At 40.9% G+C, this 20,644-nt stretch overlaps 1 protein-coding gene and 6 non-coding genes across 10 annotated transcripts; 1 reads left to right on the top strand and 6 right to left on the bottom strand.

The window, feature by feature from the left end:
• The first annotated feature begins 473 nt into the window (after positions 1–473).
• On the top strand, positions 474–15,740 carry mvb12ba (multivesicular body subunit 12Ba). Of its 4 annotated transcripts, none has more exons than XM_034125751.1 (11): positions 474–689; positions 2,918–2,972; positions 3,500–3,622; positions 4,758–4,865; positions 4,956–5,052; positions 6,749–6,878; positions 8,325–8,465; positions 9,294–9,388; positions 10,208–10,263; positions 10,367–10,426; positions 13,313–15,740. In XM_034125751.1, exons 3-11 carry the CDS (start codon positions 3,512–3,514, stop codon positions 13,397–13,399), a joined length of 885 nt encoding a protein of 294 aa, XP_033981642.1. In that variant the 5' UTR covers positions 474–689; positions 2,918–2,972; positions 3,500–3,511; the 3' UTR covers positions 13,400–15,740. The 4 variants fall into 4 exon arrangements, with proteins under 4 accessions (XP_033981642.1, XP_033981641.1, XP_033981644.1 ...); XM_034125753.1 differs by lacking the exon at positions 474–689 and adding an exon at positions 1,603–2,804; XM_034125750.1 differs by lacking the exon at positions 2,918–2,972 and having other exon boundaries at positions 479–689.
• A 1,311-nt stretch (positions 15,741–17,051) lies between these two features.
• On the bottom strand, positions 17,052–17,124 carry trnaf-gaa. The gene has a single exon. It is a non-coding gene; the product is annotated as a tRNA-Phe (tRNA).
• Positions 17,125–17,513: 389 nt separating this feature from the next.
• Positions 17,514–17,586, bottom strand: trnaf-gaa. The gene has a single exon. It is a non-coding gene; the product is annotated as a tRNA-Phe (tRNA).
• A 1,283-nt stretch (positions 17,587–18,869) lies between these two features.
• Positions 18,870–18,942, bottom strand: trnaf-gaa. Its single transcript has one exon. It is a non-coding gene; the product is annotated as a tRNA-Phe (tRNA).
• Positions 18,943–19,323: 381 nt separating this feature from the next.
• On the bottom strand, positions 19,324–19,396 carry trnaf-gaa. Its single transcript has one exon. It is a non-coding gene; the product is annotated as a tRNA-Phe (tRNA).
• Positions 19,397–19,781: 385 nt separating this feature from the next.
• trnaf-gaa lies at positions 19,782–19,854 on the bottom strand. The gene has a single exon. It is a non-coding gene; the product is annotated as a tRNA-Phe (tRNA).
• Positions 19,855–20,463: 609 nt separating this feature from the next.
• On the bottom strand, positions 20,464–20,536 carry trnaf-gaa. The gene has a single exon. It is a non-coding gene; the product is annotated as a tRNA-Phe (tRNA).
• Between the last annotated feature and the right edge of the window lie 108 nt (positions 20,537–20,644).

Genomic DNA, 20,644 nt, shown 5'->3' on the forward strand with positions numbered 1-20,644 from the left:
TCTTTTCCTGATTGTTCATAAAAAAAATAGCCCTACATTCATGTATTTTTACGAGGATTTGGAAGAGATAAAGGGAGTCCTCTCCACCAACAGTTTTATTAAGAAACCCCCAAGACCAGTGGTTGAAGGCAACTTAGTACATTTACTCTACTGTACTTAAGCACAATACTGAGGTACTTTGACTTCACCTGAGTATTTTCCCATGATGTTACTTTACTACATTTTCAAGGCATTTTTAAAAACTTTTTATTCCACTACATTTATTTTACAATTTGTGTACTTTAAGTATATTTTGATGCCAACACTTTTGTACTTTTTTTTTATACCTGCTCTCTTGTAGTTCTACTTTTAAGTACCCAATCTCAGTACTTCTTCCACCTCTGCCCATCATTTGCAAGTGTGAGTGTTTACATGGAGGTTCAATGCGGAGGCTCCAGACGGGGGGGGGGCTTCTCCCACTCGCTCCCCGGATCACAATCACCTCCGACACAGCTCCACCCATGATGGCACACTAGCTGGAGAACCACAATGCAAACATAAACACAGCAGCAGCAGCAGCAGCAGCTCATGTGTTGCATTGCTTCGTTGATTTGAGCAATTTCGTAAACATGCAAGTCTCCCTAAAGCTGTGAAAAAACGGACACAGAGGAAAATACAGCTCGGTGGAATCCAACTGCTAACCTCGCCTGGTAAGTTGATTACTCGGCTAGTTAGCTTAGCATTAGCAGTGTGTGTTTAGGCGACACTTTATAGACCTTTGTTATCCCAGACGGTGGGATAACGTTATTACAGTGACTTAGATATACATTGAGATATAAACTATGCATTGTAAAATAAAAGTGTTGAAAATAAAAAAGCTAATGGTCACAGCTTTGCCCGTTGATTTCAGTTGGTGTTTGGTTACAGGCGAACGTTAGCTTGCTAGCTTGTTAGCTGTGTCGTATAGCTAATCTATCTTCAATCAACGGTCCGTGTAAACAAAAATGGCAGGTTTAAACCGAAAGTTGGCCATATTTGTACTCTCTGTAGGCTAATTTTGACGTATGAGTAGTGTTGCGACCATTGGATATAGAGAGCACGAAATGAAAGGGATTGCCTCTATTGTGGACCTTTTTGTTTTCCAAATAAATAAGCTGTTCTGTTCGATCCCAAGTCCCCTACATCTCCCAAATCGACCCAAAATGTATCAAAATCAGTTCACAGAGAGTACACATATGGAAATGTTCTGGTTTAAACTGCCATTTTTAATGCTGTATATGCCAGACATTGACTCTGCATCCTCAATAATCCCCATAACCACTCCAAATTGCACAATAATTGTTTTAACTATTGTCTCTATAGGCTATAATGGTAATTAATGCTAATGTATGTATACAGCTATTAGCTTACGTTGGTTACTATACATTTCAATACATTTTGTAAATTGGTTACGCCGATTTTAATCATAACTAATTTGTTACGCAGTGTACTAGTAGGTTAAACCGGTTATAAACACAGACGTTTCAAACACATTAATATGTCACTTGTGGTTGTCATACACTGTATATATGTATATATATACATATATATATATAAAGGTGTTTGTTTGAGTAAACAATGTGATTTTTAAATGGAGTTTTGTGAGCTCTGCATGACTGTATCTTAATGCACTGCCACACTTAAACAGACATTAAATACCTAGCTGCCACTTATGTGTTTAGATGTTAATTTGTCATTTTTACTTTTTTAAGACTGATTGATTCACTTAAAAAGAATCACTAGGTTATCTGTAATCCCACAATACCATTCTTCCCTGGCTAAGTCATGCAGCACAGACTGTGGGTATGCATCCATGTCCTTTCATTGGATTGTCAGACCTTATTGCTCAGCCTTGAAAAATGCAGTGTATTTTCCCCATCTGTGATACCAATCTTAACATAGAGCTATGTGAGAGGCTCAACTCTGACTGGGTAGGAAAACATCTGGGGTTTTAGACTGTTGGCTAACTAAACAGTCATTTGAAGATTCTTCAACCTGAGATACACTAATATTGAGTCAGCCAGCCTTTTGTTGACTCTCTCTGTGTCACAGCTCAGAACAGATGACTGGTTGTTAAGGCCATGCTATGCAGGAGGCCTCTGGTATCCAGGCAGCTTAAATAAGGTTCCTTTCTTCGTCTACATCCCGCCCTGAATGTTTATTATCATGCTGCTAAATTGCTGTAAGGTCTGCACAATTAGGTTCAAAATTATAACCAGGATTATTTTATCCAGTTGATATCAGAATTATTGTGCAGCATATTTGTATTGCACTTAAATAAACAGAGCCCTGCTTTCACCTCTACATACCTGCAATTGTACAAAATGAGGGTCACACATTACCTACCAGATCAGGAATGTATTGCAATATGTATTGAGATTAAAACAAAATACAAGAACCCCTTCATTTGTAGGCTACATTTTAAAGTGTAGAATGAACCACTCTCATGCACTTGACAGCAAAATTATAATGTTATATTACAAGGATAGAACATGTTAAGCTCATTCAGACAAATACATTTGTAAACACATTGGTATGTGAATGGAGATACCACAGCAAAACGCGGATGGACCTGCTGTTTTAGGATTACAGATAAACAGTATATCACCTTTCCCCTCTGGACTGTGGTTGCAACATTAAAGGAAGACATTCACAGGATGCAGCTGCTGGGTGTGTCTGCAGTGGGATGATAGCCCTCCAAAAGTTAGGGCATGACATCTGGATCACTGGCTGGTGTCTGGCTCTTTAGGAAGAGCTTCATTTGACACACAGCCTGAGCAGAGCAGGTATGGAGTCATTACAATTGTGTTTATTGTGCATCCCCGTGTTGTGGTATATTCAATTCTTTGTTTTGATGTTCTAATCTAACTCTTCAGTGCATGCCTCCCTTTGTGTGCAGCGAGCAGGAGAGCAAACCGTTTTTTTGAGCGCAGTGAAGATGTTGTTTTTGAAAGGTAATGCCAACATATATGGATTGAACATCATACCATTTTTTTGTGAATTTGTAAATTATTTCATAGCTTTTGGAAAGGTTTGGATCACATGTGTCGAAAAACAGTCATAAGCTAGAATCTAATTCTAAAAATAGAATCATATTCGCCATCAAGCCTATTTGTAAATGATAGCCTACCCTACACTTCTGTCTGCTTTGTGTGCATGTATCCTCTGCTGTTTTCTGTCAGACAGATTAAAAAGCAGATAAGACAGCAGGAAGACAAGTATTTTAAAAGTTTAAATTCAACATCAATGCCAATTCCCTAGGTCACAGTTTTGATATCAACACATTTAAGAGAACTGACAAAGCTTATGATCATAACATCAGATCTGACAGCTCAATATCTGTATGTGTAGATTAAAAAGTCCAGCCGTTAAAGGAAATGGAAGAGCACATTTAGCTCACCTTCATTTCAGGTCAAATCACCCTTCCAAGCATCTCTCTCTCCGTTAAAATGTTTAACCTGTCACGGTGCTTTTGTTGCAGAACGCTACGAAGATGCCTGAAGTTCGGGAACTTTCTGAGGCTTTGCCAGAGATGCCAATGGACCCAATCACTGGAGTTGGAGTAGTGGCCTCCAGGAACCGGGCCCCCAGCGGATATGATGTGGTGAGTTACTGAACTCACACCAAGGGCTGGGTATCAATTAGTGTTTAACAATTCTGAATCTGCTAGTTAATACGGCTTTTAGCCATTCTAGATTCAGTTTCTTTGAGCAAGTCTCCTGCTTTCTTCTCATGAGGAAAACTAATATTTCATACTTAATTCACATTCATTTATATTCACAACTCATACTCGATTCACATAAGAATCACGATTCTATCTCTGCCGATTCAGAATCGATTCAGAAATTCCAAGAACCGATTCACATTTTTCAGTCTTGCCGCAACGCTGTTTTCCATTTTTTTTCTACGGCGTGAGCTCCGTAATGTCCCGCTAACATGGCACTTAGACTTTATGCAGCATCCAGGGAAACACACCAGGAAATCCTCTCCACTCGGTCCGCTCGTCATGCCTCACAGGGCGGACTCCTGAGCTATTTTGAATCACGAATCGATTGTGAATCGAATCGTGACCCCAAGAAATCGAATCGAATCATGAGAATTCCTGAATCGTGCACCCCTACTGTTTTTACATGTGATTCCAATTGAACACATCATCCTAACGTTGTAATTTAGCTCCGCCCAATTCAAATGTTTTACTGAATAGAGCATGCATGTTAGGGGGACAGAGAGGAAAGGTGGATGCTCCGACAGGAAACAGCTGTTGGTGAGACGGAGCGGAGATCAGCAAGAGTGCTACAAAAAATGAGGCGTTCAATTCAGCAGTTAAAAGATATTAGCTTATATATCAGGATCAGAATCAAGTTTATTGCCAGGTACGTTTACACATACAAGGACTTTGCTTTGGTATCTGGTGGTGTGAACATAAACAATCTAAGAAAATAAGTTGCAAAGTAGGTAAAAAAAAAATATATATATAAGGATAATACAAATTAAGTATTTTTAAGAAACAATTTAGCATAAAAAAGGATGCTCCAGACAAGTATTTTCACCAAATGTTAATGTAACTATACAAATAACCTTAAAAGCAAAAAAATATAAGCTTAAATAAAAGCCATTCAAAGAAATCAGATGTGATTATTCCAGGTGGAGGGAAAGGTGGACGACGTGTTTAAAGAAGGCTCTGAGCTCCACATATTGTTACCGTTGTTTCAGCTTCAGTTTGACCTCTCTGCCTCCAGGTGTCCACCACCACAGACGGCCTGGACGCTGACCTGTGGAAAGACGGCCTCTTCAAATCCAAGGTGACGCGCTACCTGTGCTTCACCAGGGTCTTCTCGAAAGAAAATGTAAGTCCTCTCCTCTCACCGACCTGCCGTTGCATGTTACAATCTTACGTCATACATGTAGCATTTGAATGATTTTATCTTCTTCTTCAGAGCCATTTAGGCAATGTTCTGGTGGACATGAAGCTGATTGATATAAAGGACACTCTGCCTGTTGGATTCATCCCCATCCAGGAGACTGTTGACACTCGTAAGTTCTCAAGTCCAGTAGAAATACACTGATAGCATCGCTGTGTGCAAAAACATTGGGTTAGTAAGGACCTCCTGATAAGAGCTGCTGTGTTAAAGGTCTCCTATTATACTGTTTTCCATCAATATAATACAGATCTTAGATATATACAGAACATGTCTCTGATTGGCTCCAAAAACCAAACAGATCATTGCAGCATCCCATAATCCCCTCTGTTTCAGCCCTGTTTCAAAAGTGCTGATTCTGTGTCTGTAGCTTTAAATGCTAATGAGCTGCTGCTGGCCACGCCCCTCTGGGAGATGATTGGTTTAAAAAAACAAAAACACAATGGTGCTCTAGGAGGAGATTCAGGTGACCTTGGTTGCTGATTGGCTAATGGTTACACAAGCCAAAACATCGTTATGACATCATAAAGTGGCCGAAATCTGATCAGCTCATTTTCAGACAGGTTTTTATAGAAATGGATCAGGACAAAAAGAGAGAGAATCTTTGTTCCTGAAACTTTCAGAGTCTCTTTACACAGAGGGGACACATGTTGATGAAGAAGAGACATGAAGAAGAGGGGACACATGTTGATGTAGAAGAGACATGAAGAAGAGGGGACACATGTTGATGTAGAAGAGACATGAAGAAGAGGGGACACATGTTGATGAAGAAGAGACATGAAGAAGAGGGGACACATGTTGATGTAGAAGAGACATGAAGAAGAGGGGACACATGTTGATGAAGAAGAGACATGAAGAAGAGGGGACACATGTTGATGTAGAAGAGACATGAAGAAGAGGGGACACATGTTGATGTAGAAGAGACATGAAGAAGAGGGGACACATGTTGATGTAGAAGAGACATGAAGAAGAGGGGACACATGTTGATGTAGAAGAGACATGAAGAAGAGGGGACACATGTTGATGTAGAAGAGACATGAAGAAGAGGGGACACATGTTGATGTAGAAGAGACGTGAAGAAGAGGGGACACATGTTGATGTAGAAGAGACATGGAGAAGAGGGGACACATGTTGATGTAGAAGAGACATGAAGAAGAGGGGACACATGTTGATGTAGAAGAGACATGAAGAAGAGGGGACACATGTTGATGTAGAAGAGACATGAAGAAGAGGGGACACATGTTGATGTAGAAGAGACATGAAGAAGAGGGGACACATGTTGATGTAGAAGAGACATGAAGAAGAGGGGACACATGTTGATGTAGAAGAGACATGAAGAAGAGGGGACACATGTTGATGTAGAAGAGACATGAAGAAGAGGGGACACATGTTGATGTAGAAGAGACGTGAAGAAGAGGGGACACATGTTGATGTAGAAGAGACATGAAGAAGAGGGGACACATGTTGATGTAGAAGAGACATGAAGAAGAGGGGACACATGTTGATGTAGAAGAGACATGAAGAAGAGGGGACACATGTTGATGTAGAAGAGACATGAAGAAGAGGGGACACATGTTGATGTAGAAGAGACGTGAAGAAGAGGGGACACATGTTGATGTAGAAGAGACGTGAAGAAGAGGGGACACATGTTGATGTAGAAGAGACATGAAGAAGAGGGGACACATGTTGATGTAGAAGAGACATGAACAAGGTGGATTCTTCACAATAGGTGACCTTTAACTTTCAGTAACTAACCCTAAGGTCTCTAGTAGTGTAGAGTCATTGAGCTCGGTGTGCTGGTTTTCCCACAGAGGAGCAGGCCTTCAGGAAGAGGCGACTCTGTATCAAGTTTATTCCTCGGGACTCCACAGAGGCGGCCATCTGTGACATCCGCATCCTGGGACGCTCCAAACAAGCCCCCCCTCAGTACACCTTCATAGGGTGAGCAGCTTTTTTAAATGTTATATTTAACACTGCTATCATCCCGCTACCACACAGTATTCCACAATGTTGTATTATTTAATAGATACTGCTTAACTGTGTGCATTCCTTTTGATCTAATAGTGTTATTCTGGTTTTTCGTCTCTGTCTACACTGCTGTACCCTCCTATGGGACGAATAAAGGAATTCTCATTCTGTTGATTTCAGTTTAGGTTTTACACTTGACAAATACATGTTATTATAAGATCTCAATCTTAAAGGTAGGGTAGGTAAGAATGGAGAAACCAGCTCGAGTGCGCTAGAATTTTCAAAGATGGAAACTTTCCATGGGAATAAACTTTTCAAAATTGAAGGTTGGCTCTTCATAGGGAACTTAAATATATAAATATATATTTTAGCATAGTCTTGACTAAAACAAACAGATGCCATTCAAGTACACTTGAATATCCATGCCATTCCTCAATCACATGCACATAGCACACTGCTTACTGCATGGCTATTGAGACCACACCCCCTACAGCAGGGATGGGCAACTTGGATGGTGGTGGGGGCCACATAATGTATGTACTGGCCACCATGGGGCCGCAGATTCACTTGGAACACACACACACACACACACAAATTAGTAGTAGTGGCGGCTCAAGTTGCTTACTTTCATTACAGCAACGGTCTGCAAACATACTCAACATTGTGGTTTACCCCTGAGTTCAGTGAAAAGATATTCTTTCTCCCACTTTTCTTGGAAAACACGATTTTCCTCAGATACCTTTCTCTTGCTCATGCTGACATCCACAGAGGGCTGTGCTCATATGTGACCCGCTCTATCGAAATCAGTCGGAAGTCGCAACGTCTCATTTCAAAAATAAAATTATACAATTCGATTACATGACCCTCAATTCCCAGTTAGTTCCCATGGAAAGTGTCCAATATGGAATATTTCCAAAATTAACTTCCCATGGAAATGTACCGTAAATGTCCCGCCCCTTTGCAACCCCACACAGCGGTCAGGCTTGTCTCTTCATGTATATAATCCAAGGTACAGACAACAAAGACAGATTCAAGACTTGACTTGTGAAAGCAAAAGCATTGAAGTTTCAGAATCAGGTTTATTACCAGGCAGGTTCACACATACGAGGAATTTGACTTGCTGTTGTGGTGCTTACATCAAAGAAAACAAGGATTAACAACACAGATAGAAAACTATAATTACATTAAAATATATAGTAAAAAATACATTGAATATGGTTTTAATCCTAGAAATAGAATTGAATAAAATATGTGATTCACTTAGATGTGGAGGTTTGAAACGTAAATATTAAGTGTGTGCTTAAAGAGAATTAAAGAAGCATACATTCATCTCAGAACGACCTCCTCCCTATATTCGATAAATGTGGGATGTAAAATGGAGTACTTCTGCTTAACAGTGTTTATTCCCTTGTCTTACAGAGAGCTCAACAACATGGGTATCTGGTACCGCATGGGGAACGTACCCCGAGCCCAGGACTGCTCTCACACTCCCTCCACTAACAACATCCAGAATGTGAACTCCAGTGGACCCGCTCCGGTACCAGCCGCTGCTATGCCCAAGTATGTGCACTGTAATTCACTGTCGTCCATCTCAGACAGATCTGCATCTACACACATGTCTGATTCACTGTGCTCAGTCCTGATTCTAAAAAACAGGATGTGTGCTCTCCTTAGAGGGAATGGGAAGTTGGGAAATGTGATGCTTAAAGGTCCTTACACACCAAACTGACACCAAAGAACACGTCCCGACGGGAACAGCCAACAAAAATACTTCATAGACATGTTTTTTACATATTTTTATATATCTGAGACCTATGCTATTGCCTAAAAATAGCATGATAGGTGACCTTTAACACATGCATCAAACCGTGTCAACGCATGAGAAATATAGGATGAAAACTCCCTGTCGCATGTATTTACACACATAAGCAAATAGTCCCAGGCTACCTAATACCTCCAAAGAGACAGCTGCTTTTCGGTAAATGTTACATTGTCGGGAGAAGGAGCAGCACTGAACTAGAAATGAATGAAGAGAGGAAGCTAAGCCAGAACAGAGCAGTACATTCAGAGAAACACAACGTTATTTTCTGATCGTTTCAAGGTGGTTACACTCAAGTACAATTAAACACACCTCCCCACACCACAGGAAAGTGCATGAGAGGAAGTTATTTACCGATCCCTTAAAGGAGTTGACTTGTGGTTAAAATAAAGGCAGGAGAGAAAACACCTGAGAGCCTCCAGCTGTTTCCAGTCCGTTCCTCTGCACCTGCTGCAGGTTCCCAAGTGTTTGTCAGACACAGAAGTACAGAAGTAAAGACTGAACTATTTGTTTTGGAAAACAGTCCCAGGTGATAATGTTGTGTGTTTTTATTCTTTTTGTTTCCTAAGACATATCTCCATGACGCTCCCAGCCAGCTTCAGAGGGAAGAACACGACCAGACCGGACTACGAGCACCAGAACTCCAACCTGTACGCCATCTCAGGTCAGCGCACACACACAGACACAGACACACAGACACACACACACACACGCACACGCACACGCACACACAGACACACACAGACAGACAGACACACACACACACACACGCACACAGACAGACACACACAGACACACACACGCACACGCACACGCACACACAGACACACACAGACAGACAGACAGACAGACAGACAGACAGACACACACACAGACACACACACACACACACACGCACACAGACAGACACACACAGACACACACACACACACACACAGACACACACACACAGACACACACAGACACACACACACACAGACACAGACACACAGACACACAGACACACAGACAGACACACACACACAGACAGACAGACAGACAATGAACCAAGTCAAATGCAAAACACTATCATTGGGAGCGTGTTAGCTTGTTGATGTTAGCATTACGCTCAAAGCACTGCTGTACAAACTCATGTTTGTGTTTAGTTCCCCCCATAGATCTAACCCTCTTAATATTTCTCTCCCAGTGCACTAGATTGATGCTTTTAAAGGGACCCTTTCTCCTTCCTGTAGTGTGTTATATAGACGTGGTGCATGTAAAAGGTCTGCAAAGGATAACATCCCTGTGTTCCCTTCAGAGGGAGTTTCTCTCCAATGAATGAACTTGAAAATGATCATAAAAGAGCCCCTTTAACTTTACAATGTATGAACTTCCATGGTCGACCACTTTGCTTTGCTTTTGCTTTTACTATTCCTGAATACATGTATTTTATATTTCCGCTCTGCTGCGGCTCTAAAATGGAACTTGTGTTTGTCTCTCTCAGCGATGGATGGAGTGCCTTTCATCATCTCGGATAAGTTTGCCTGTGCCTCGTCTGACGTAAGTAGCCTCACAGTTTCCTCTCTGCTGGCAGCCTGGCCTGATGGAGACTCACAGATTTCTATATGTGTTGACTAAACCACTGTCTGCTCTCCATGTGCAGCTGCAGCAGGTGGACCTGATGGGCATCACCATCAAGTCACTGGCTGAGATCGAGAAAGAGGTTAGTAGAACAATGTTATTTAGTTACTATAGTTCATATCATTTTGATAGTATAAATTGTTGGGAAATTAAGTTTATTTCAGATTAAAGTCATTTCAAATCTATCTTTTATGATGACTTATGGCACATCTCCACTGCAGCGCGTAGCACGGTTTAAGTGTGCCGTGCCAAACCCGGCCCGTTTTTTGTTGCGTTTCCACTAGGGGTAGTTCCGGCTAGCGGGTACTATTCACAGTTTTTCTGGCTCTCCAAAATCGTGGTTCTTTCCGGGCCAACAACCGGGCTGAGTATGCTAAACTAGTGAGAGAATCGCTGGCAAGGGGGCTACAACTACAACAAGATGAACATATTTGACCGTGATTTAATTGTAATACACGTTTCAAAATGATGCCGAAGTAACAACATACTGATACCGGTTAGTAAAAACCATGAATTAATGCTTTGACAAGTCTGCAGACAGACGGCAGGCGAAACACCTTTTAAAATGCGTGTTTTCTGAATGGAGATCGGCTAAGCTAACGTTGTATATGCTCCGACCGTCCACACTCACAACAACGGCCTATACAGACATAAATAAAGCAGCGACTGTATTCACCATGACACAGGCAGTCTGTGGTTTGTACTTGTTTAACTTTTGTCTAGTTTCTGAACATATATGAGGAGCTGTGAGCTCTGAGTGCTAACAGCTAACGGCTGATGTTGGTTTTGTGGTTCGCATTGAAGATGACGTCACGGCTCCGCCTACACTGCGTTACTATAGTTACTGCCCCAGTTCCTAAACTGTAATGGAAACGCAGCATAAAGTGAGCCTGGCCTACCAAGGCCTAACTATACCGTACTAAGCCGTGCGAGGCCCTGCAGTGGAAATGCGCCATTACTAGTCTCCAGTCACAGGTATCAAACCCTGAGTATACACAACCACCAGTTATTTAGAATACACATGTCTGTCTAACCAATGGGAGCAGAGCACAGAGACATGTTGATTACATCAGTAACATCTGTCTGCTAATTGCATGACAATGGTCACCCTACTGTGTGTCAATAGTAGCAGACAGAGGGACATCAGGCATGTGTATTACAGCTGTGGAGAGAAACAGAAACAGTAGAGACAAAATATAACTAAATGACACCTCAATGATATATTTAATACACACTGTGCCCACCAGAGGTCATCTGCTGTGTCCCACGTGTGATATTAAGTCTTAATTCATCCATACCTTCCATATTGTAACATAGTATGGGCTTTCCCAACTACTCTCCATGAAAGTGTCCCTTCAGACACGCTTTGTACAGATTATGACATCAAATTGTTGTTTTATTTTACAAAAATCATTTCAGGTAAAGGCACTTTAATACCTACTAAATTCACAGATTCGTTCTTATGCAAAACGCCACTAATCAGGGGAACAAAGATCTGCCTGACCTTCCAATCAAAGCAGAAAACTGGCGGCATGGCTTTTAAAAAGATCACATGACCCCTGGATGAGACCTGGTTTTCAGAGTCACATCAGTGTTAGGCGCCGTTTACACGAGGAGAAAACTGCTTGTATCTGCATAGTTTCGCGTGCGTATAGCCCTATTATTTACACGAGGCCGATAGAAACTGACCCCACAAACGATAACGGGTCCCAAGGTGGATAGATTTGCAAACGAAACGCTCTGGGGGGTCAACCGAGTCCGTGTAATCACCTCTATACGAATATTTCCTGAAAAAATAACGATAGCCCCGCCTCTCCCCACCTCTCCTGCTCACTGCTGTAGCAACTATCAAAAATAGCTGTGTTAATTAAACGCACAAGGGGTTCTTGAATGAAATAATATTATAAAAGGCAAACCAGAATTGTTAACGCCCAATATACTCCTTAAACAAAATAAACAGAGTCAGATTTCATGCATTGATCCATTATATTGACAATTTTCCAGCCAAACAACACAAACAAAATTAAACAGTCCGCTCTGCGATACACCAAAATTGTCTTTACTGCCTAATCCAGGCCATTATTGTTCATTGCTCCTGCGCCCGTCGGCGGCAAAAAGAGAAATGTTTGTAGGCAGAGGACCGGCGTGTCCCAGAGGAGCGATCTCACCCGGTGTTTGTAGAGAATATCTCTCTTTCTGAGCGCGTCCTCTCCACGGAGACGTGCTTCTTGGTCGGTCGATGCAATATCCACAGATTCGGTTTCTTTCAGTTAACTTCCCGTTGCATTTATCCATATGCTGAGGAAATGACTATATCCCGCTGAATACCAGCAATCGCCACACACACTTCCTCCTGTCAGTAGCTACTGCTAGTGCTACTGCTACTGACCATGCTACAGATATTAGTGCAAAATCTACAGCTCCTCTACCACAACCATCAGCAACAAGTGGACATGGAGAATTACATGAACTACATGTTGCTAAATACACGGCGGGGCATGAACAGAAGGGTAGCCATGGCAATATTGCTGCGGGGCTGCTCTTCTTCGCTGCTTTTGGTGTATTTTGGCGGAAGTTACAGCGCCACTTACAGTCCCGGCATATGTACTACAGCGTTTCCAGCGGCCTCGTTTGAACAGACACGTTAAATGAAACGAATGCATGTGAACGGAAGACTTTTTTGAATACGCATACTGTGCATAAACGCAAACGTTCCCGTGTGAAGGAGGCCTTAGTATATTTACATTTGAATATCTTGTTCTTTTCTTTGCCATTTTTATTGAATTCAAGCAATTGTTTGTATATTGATGTTGTGTTTTATATAAAAATATAAAAAGCATTATTTAGTTAGAGGTTTTGCATGTTTTGCCTCTTCCTGCACTGTTTATCATCAGTTATCTGTTATGTTTGTGTATTTTAAATTGTGCAAAAGCCTTAAATGTTAATAATGTCCCCCTTCCTCTGCCAGTATGACTACAGTTTCCGCACAGAGCACAGTGCAGCGGCCCGGCTCCCCCCCAGCCCCACCAGGACCACCCTGAGCTCGGAGGCCTGAGGACCCACGCCGTCCTGAGAGGAAAACACACTCCTGGGAGACGTCTTTTGTTTTGAATGTGTACAGGAAGTTAAACTCTGAGGATCTGCGTCTGAAACCCACTACCAACAACATTATGATGGGATGGAATCGCTCATTGTTGGACAGAACAGATGCAATCCCACTCGTATGATGACTTTAAATACATTTATTTCCTCGAGAGAATCGGTGAGGACTTGTTCCAAACTAGAAAGGATTACATAGGAGGACATTTTCTTCTGATGGACGGCTCTCTGAAATCCAGTGAGAGCGGCATTATGTTGGCCTTTTGTGTTCATCAACCCCAATGCGCTGTGATTGGCCGAAATCACGGTAACCCCTCCCATTATATGTGTTGCAAAGACAAAAGGAAAAAGCCCCGTGAGTGATGGGGGGACGCCTGTCATTGCTCGCTACATATTACTGTGATATACTGGTGTGTTTGATATCCTTTCACACCTGATTCACACCGTACCACTCTCATGGTTTACATAGAAGTGAAGAACACTTTTTTCAGTACCTTACTTTCAAATACTATGAACATAAACACATTTACAGACGGTATAGTAGGAGGAACACTCCCAGTTTATCCTCCTTGATAAAGAGTAGAGCCAGGCATGAACAAAGTGTTTAAACAAGTTACATTTCACCAGAGTTCATTGATAGCACATTAGCTGCTGTTACATTTTACTGTACTGCTCAGTTTTAGTATTAACTGCAGACCTCGGCATTAGAAGCAGAAACGTTCACATGTTACATCGAGAAAACTGCAGCTCGCACTAAATCTGCTAATCTTGAGTTTATGGTTAATACCTTTGTGGAAAAACCTAGATGTTAAAGTATTAATTTGTTTTTATTACCACTACAGACACTGAGGTTTGATACCCAGCTTTAGTTTCCTCACGTCACTCTTAGCTTCTTTAGGTTACCTTTCTAGGTACACAAGCAAACAGATGTTGTGCTGTTGATGCTGGTTTTCCATCATGCACGATCAACGGCGAAGATAATAACTGTATTTGACACATTGATTACAAGTGAATAAGCAAAGTGTATCTCTCTCGCTAATTGAGCTACACTTTGACTTTGATTGTAGCCTGAGGTGGTTTTAGGAGTCTTATTCATTTCAGTTTGAACTCATTTCCCGTGTCAACTCCAACTCAAAAAAGTCCAAAATCGACCTTGAAGGGATTCTTATCAGGATCATTATGACCTAGAGATAATCCCAATTATTCCATACATACATACATAACATTTGAATCATTATGGCCTAGTGATAATCCCAATTATTCCATACATACATACATCACATTTTAATCATTATAGCCTAGTGATAATCCCAATTATTCCATACATACATACATCACATTTGAATCATTATAGCCTGAACATACTGGATTATTTTACCCTAATATCGACAGCTGTTATTAGTTTTGTAAGCATTAACATACTGGAGGATTGTACAGTGTGTGGTTCAACCCGTCAGTGCCCTCTGGTGGACAAACTCTGAAATGGAGACACTTGATTGACCTCACATGTATCTGACCTTTCTGTCTTACTTACAGGCAAACATGCCACGATGAAACTCTCAAATATTGTCCAGAGCCTGAGTTCTCTTGTTTAACAAATATATGTCGTCATATATATGTTTTTTTTTAGATATTTTAATATGCCTTTTTAATGCAATCTCAAACCTTTTCGGTGTGTTGTTCATTTCAGCAGCGTACAAAAAACACGGGCTGCTGGTTTTCTGTACTGCAAATGAAGCGCTACACTTACTGCACGAATCACAAGTTACATAATCGTTTCCGGGTAGGACTCAATGTGAGCGAGATTACTTAAAAACATTTCCTTTATGTTAATGCAGTATTGTGTTGAGAAGCACACCGTTTTAATTCACTCCATTTGTTTCTGCAACGTTACCACAAATGCTCGGATTAACTTCTTATTTTATATTTTTTGTTCGTCTAATTTATTAGTCATTGCCGCATTGTGAGCATATTGTCCTGAAGGCTTTGTGGTGTTTTCAGAAATGTTAAAATTGTCGATTGCACTGCTCTCACATGCTCTGTGATAACGCTCATTTCTCCGCAGCTCGCCAACGTTGTGTCTGCATTAACAACAGAAACACTCCCTTTTAATGTGTGTGTGTGTGTTAGTGTGCATGCACGGAGCCAGAGGTTTCAATAGGAACGTTATTTTTGTAGGTTATTGAGAAAACGTCACCGATTTTTTGTCTTGTAGATTATCTTCACTAAACAATGAACAAAACAGCATCAGTTAATTTGTATTATAAGGAAGTCGTATTAAACTATGATGAAAGGAAGCCTCTGACTTTGGTTTGATTTTAGTACGAATGTCACTTTACGCCTGATTTGTGAGCTGGATAAACAATGCTTGATTTGTCCCTATAGGAACATTTCTGTCTTCATCATTTTTTAAACTGTTCATTAACGCTGGCTGTTATCACACACTTTCCATTAGCCTTCATCCTTAAACCCTGGCTGCCTCCGACACTTCTTGAAAGGGTTTTAGAATAACAAAAAGGCCTTGTGGAGTCATGAAGATTGCACCTTTCAAAGATCTCAAGTTAGTTTTTATACCGGGTTCCATAAAAGCTTCAAAGACAGATCACAGTGAGCCTCAGAAACCTCAGCCTCTTTGAGTTAGCACGCACTGTTTCAGCTTCATCTCTCTGTATCAAACACAAATCAATTAGCTCTCCAGCAAACATGTGGCTTCTCTACAGACAGCTGCTGCCACCGTGGAGCTTTAACAATAGTGAAGTAACCAATAACACCGAGAACAGAAGTGTAAACACGTCATGTTCGTTTGACCTGACTTTATCTGTTGTTCTCAATCAAAGATACAGATGTTCCAGTTCCTATTAGACTAGTTTTAGTAAATGTGCAAACCATAATAATTGGAGAAAGTAAGAAATATGTAGTCGGAGGTCAAAATGAAATGCTCATTATTTGGTTGTATATAGTTTTAGAGCTAGTACGCTCTATAGGAGGTATAGTTAAAACACACACACACACAAAGTGCTTTGTACTGGTCACACCACACTACTTTAAGACTGTAAAACAAATTTTCCACAGCCTCTCCAGCAGCTCTCACACACGTCTCTGTAAACACACAGGTTATAAAATGTGTTTACAAGGTCGAGAGCTGCCGCTGGTTTCCTGTGAAAATGTTTTACAGCTATCTCTGACAAAAGCTGCTCGTTAAGACGATAGGAAAGATGGAAATCAATGTGTGGGGCACATGTCATCAAACGGTGTGTACATGTGTTGCGTTACGTCTACAGGCGTGTGATGTATGATACGATCTAACCTCTGTTTTCTCTTCATGTTTTATCAGCAGCTGTGTGCAGAGGAGCTGTTACAGTGTGTTCATTATTCTCCATCTTCAGTAGCACCACAGAGAAGTTCTGGCACCGAGTGACTGCAGATTAAGGGTTGATGAAGTTGATTTCTATCAAATAGCTCCGTCACAAATGTAAGTTTTATTTTAGATGTGTATTTACAGTTACATATCTATCTATATCTCTTTGCAGGTGTAAGTGAATCTATTTGTACAGCAGAGAAAGGCACCACATTTACTGTAGTGATTTAGAGGCTCCAAAACTCTCCTCTGCCGAAACCAGGGATCGAACCAGGGACCTTTAGATCTTCAGTCTAACGCTCTCCCAACTGAGCTATTTCGGCACAAAAGGTCACCGAACAATGGTCATTAAAACAACAGCTCAAACCATGTGCCTAAAACCCTACTTTTAAACCGGGGATCGAAACCAGTGACCTTTAGAAATTCAATCTTACGCTCTCCCAACTGAGCTATTTACTCACAAAGAATGCACTACAGAGGCAGTCATTAAAACATGTAAACAACCCCTCGTGAAAAAGACAGGATCTTCAGAAAGTGCACTTTAAACTAATACTAGATGACAGATTGGCTTTTAATTAGTATTCATCTGAATTTTTACATTGCCGGTACAAGTGCAGCTGTATGTAGAACAGAGAAAGGCACCATATCAGACTGATATAATCCAGGAGCTCTAATCATGGAGCCAACTTGTGCTCAAAAGTCTCCTCTGTTCTGCCAAAACCAGGGATCGAACCAGGGACCTTTAGATCTTCAGTCTAACGCTCTCCCAACTGAGCTATTTCGGCACAAGAAACGATAAAACAATGGCAATCTGACAAACATTAAAACAACAACTCGTGAAAAAGACAGCATTTTTTGATACGATCTAACCTCTGTTTTCTCTTCATGTTTTATCAGCAGCTGTGTGCAGAGGAGCTGTTACAGTGTGTTCATTATTCTCCATCTTCAGTAGCACCACAGAGAAGTTCTGGCACCGAGTGACTGCAGATTAAGGGTTGATGAAGTTGATTTCTATCAAATAGCTCTGTCACAAATGTAAGTTTTAGTTTAGATATGTATTTACAGTTACATATCTATCTATATCTCTTTGCAGGTGTAAGTGAACCTATTTGTACAGCAGAGAAAGGACAGGAATGTTGTGTCCGTTGTGCTCGGAAACAGGCATGGTCTTGTGTGTGAACACATCAGGTTGTTGGATGGAAACAACAGCTCAAACCATGTGCCTAAAACCCTACTTTTAAACCAGTGACCTTTAGAGATTCAATCTAATGCTCTCCCAACTGAGCTATTCTTGTGTGTGAACCATAGACTGGTGTGAACACATCAGGTTATTGGTTGAAATTGTCTCACCACATTTACTGTAGTGATTTACTGGCTCCAAAACTCTGCCGAAACCAGGGACCTTTAGATCTTCAGTCTAACGCTCTCCCAACTGAGCTATTTCGGCACAAAATGTCACCAAAACAGTCTGTTACAAACATCAAAATAATATCTAAAAGAAAAAGACAGGATGTTCGGAAAGCTTGTTTAACTAATACTAAGTATCATTGTCTGTCAGTGAATATTCTACATTGCAGGTATAGGTGAACATATGTGAAGAACAGAGAAAAAACATGATTTTCAGAAAGGGCACTTTCAACTAATACTAGGAGACAAATTGGCTGTCAATTAGCATTATAATTGTTACATTGCAGGTATAAGCGAACCTGTAATTAGAACAGAGAAATCAGACTGCTATAATCCAACAGCTCTAATCATGGAGGCAACTTGTGCCCAAAAGTCACCTCCTCGCTGCCGAAACCAGGGATCGAACCACAAACATCTCCAAACAATGGCAGTCTGCCAAACATTAAAAATAACACCTCGTGAAAAAAAGACAGCGTTCTCTGAAAGTGCACTTTCAACTAATGCTAGATGGCAGATGAGCTGTCACTTAGCATCTGATTGTTACAATGCAGGTATTAATGAATTTACTATATGTAGAACAGAGAAAGGCACCAAATCAGACTGCTATAATCCAGCAGCTTTTACCATGGAGGCATCTTGTGCCTAAAAGTCTCCTCTGTTCTGCCGAAACCAGGGATCGAACCAGGGACCTTTAGATCTTCAGTCTAACCCTAACCCAACTGAGCTATTTCGGCACAAGAAACGATAAAACAATGGCAGTCTGACAAACATTAAAATAACAACTCGTGAAAAAGACACAATTTTTGATACGATCTAACCTCTGTTTTCTCTTCATGTTTTATCAGCAGCTGTGTGCAGAGGAGCTGTTACAGTGTGTTCATTATTCTCCATCTTCAGTAGCACCACAGAGAAGCTCTGGCACCGAGTGACTGCAGATTAAGGGTTGATGAAGTTGATTTCTATCTATTTTATCACAAATGTAAGTTTTATTTTAGATGTGTATTTACAGTTACATATCTATCTATATCTCTTTGCAGGTTTAAGTGAATCTATTTGTACAGCAGAGAAAGGCACCACATTTACTGTAGTGATTTAGAGGCTCCAAAACTCTCCTCTGCCGAAACCAGGGATCGAACCAGGGACCTTTAGATCTTCAGTCTAACGCTCTCCCAACTGAGCTATTTCGGCACAAAAGGTCACCGAACAATGGTCATTAAAACAACAGCTCAAACCATGTGCCTAAAACCCTACTTTTAAACCGGGGATCGAAACCAGTGACCTTTAGAAATTCAATTTTACGCTCTTCCAACTGAGCTATTTACTCACAAAGAATGCACTACAGAGGCAGTCATTAAAACATGTAAACAACCCCTCGTGAAAAAGACAGGATCTTCAGAAAGTGCACTTTAAACTAATACTATATGACAGATTGGCTTTTAATTAGTATTCATCTGAATTTTTACATTGCCGGTACATGTGCACCTGGTATGTAGAACAGAGAAAGGCACCATATCAGACTGATATAATCCAGGAGCTCTAATCATGGAGCCAACTTGTGCTCAAAAGTCTCCTCTGCCGAAACCAGGGATCGAACCAGGGACCTTTAGATCTTCAGTCTAACGCTCTCCCAACTGAGCTATTTCGGCACAAAATGTCACCAAAACAGTCTGTTACAAACATCAAAATAACATCTAAAAGAAAAAGACAGGATGTTCGGAAAGCTTGTTTAACTAATACTAAGTATCATTGTCTGTCAGTGAATATTCTACATTGCAGGTACAGGTGAACATATGTGAAGAGAAAAATAGGATTTTCAGAAAGTGCACTTTCAACTAATACTAGGTGACAAATTGGCTGTCAATTAGCATTAGAATTGTTACATTGCAGGTATAAGCGAACCTGTAATTAGAACAGAGAAATCAGACTGCTATAATCCAACAGCTCTAATCATTGAGGCAACTTGTGCCCAAAAGTCACCTCCTCGCTGCCGAAACCAGGGATCGAACCAGAAACATCTCCAAACAATGGCAGTCTGCCAAACATTAAAAATAACACCTCGTGAAAAAAAGACAGCGTTCTCTGAAAGTGCACTTTCAACTAATGCTAGATGGCAGATGAGCTGTCACTTAGCATCTGACTGTTGCAATGCAGGTATTAATGAATTTACTATATGTAGAACAGAGAAAGGCACCAAATCAGACTGCTATAATCCAGCAGCTTTATCATGGAGGCATCTTGTGCCTAAAAGTCTCCTCTGCCGAAACCAGGGATCGAACCAGGGACCTTTAGATCTTCAGTCTAACGCTCTCCCAACTGAGCTATTTCGGCACAAAAAATGATAAAACAATGGCAATCTGACAAACATTAAAACAACAACTCGTGAAAAAGACAGCATTTTTGATACGATCTAACCTCTGTTTTCTCTTCATGTTTTAT

The sequence above is a fragment of the Trematomus bernacchii genome, unplaced genomic scaffold, assembly GCF_902827165.1.
Source record: "Trematomus bernacchii unplaced genomic scaffold, fTreBer1.1, whole genome shotgun sequence".
Lineage (NCBI taxonomy): Eukaryota > Metazoa > Chordata > Actinopteri > Perciformes > Nototheniidae > Trematomus > Trematomus bernacchii.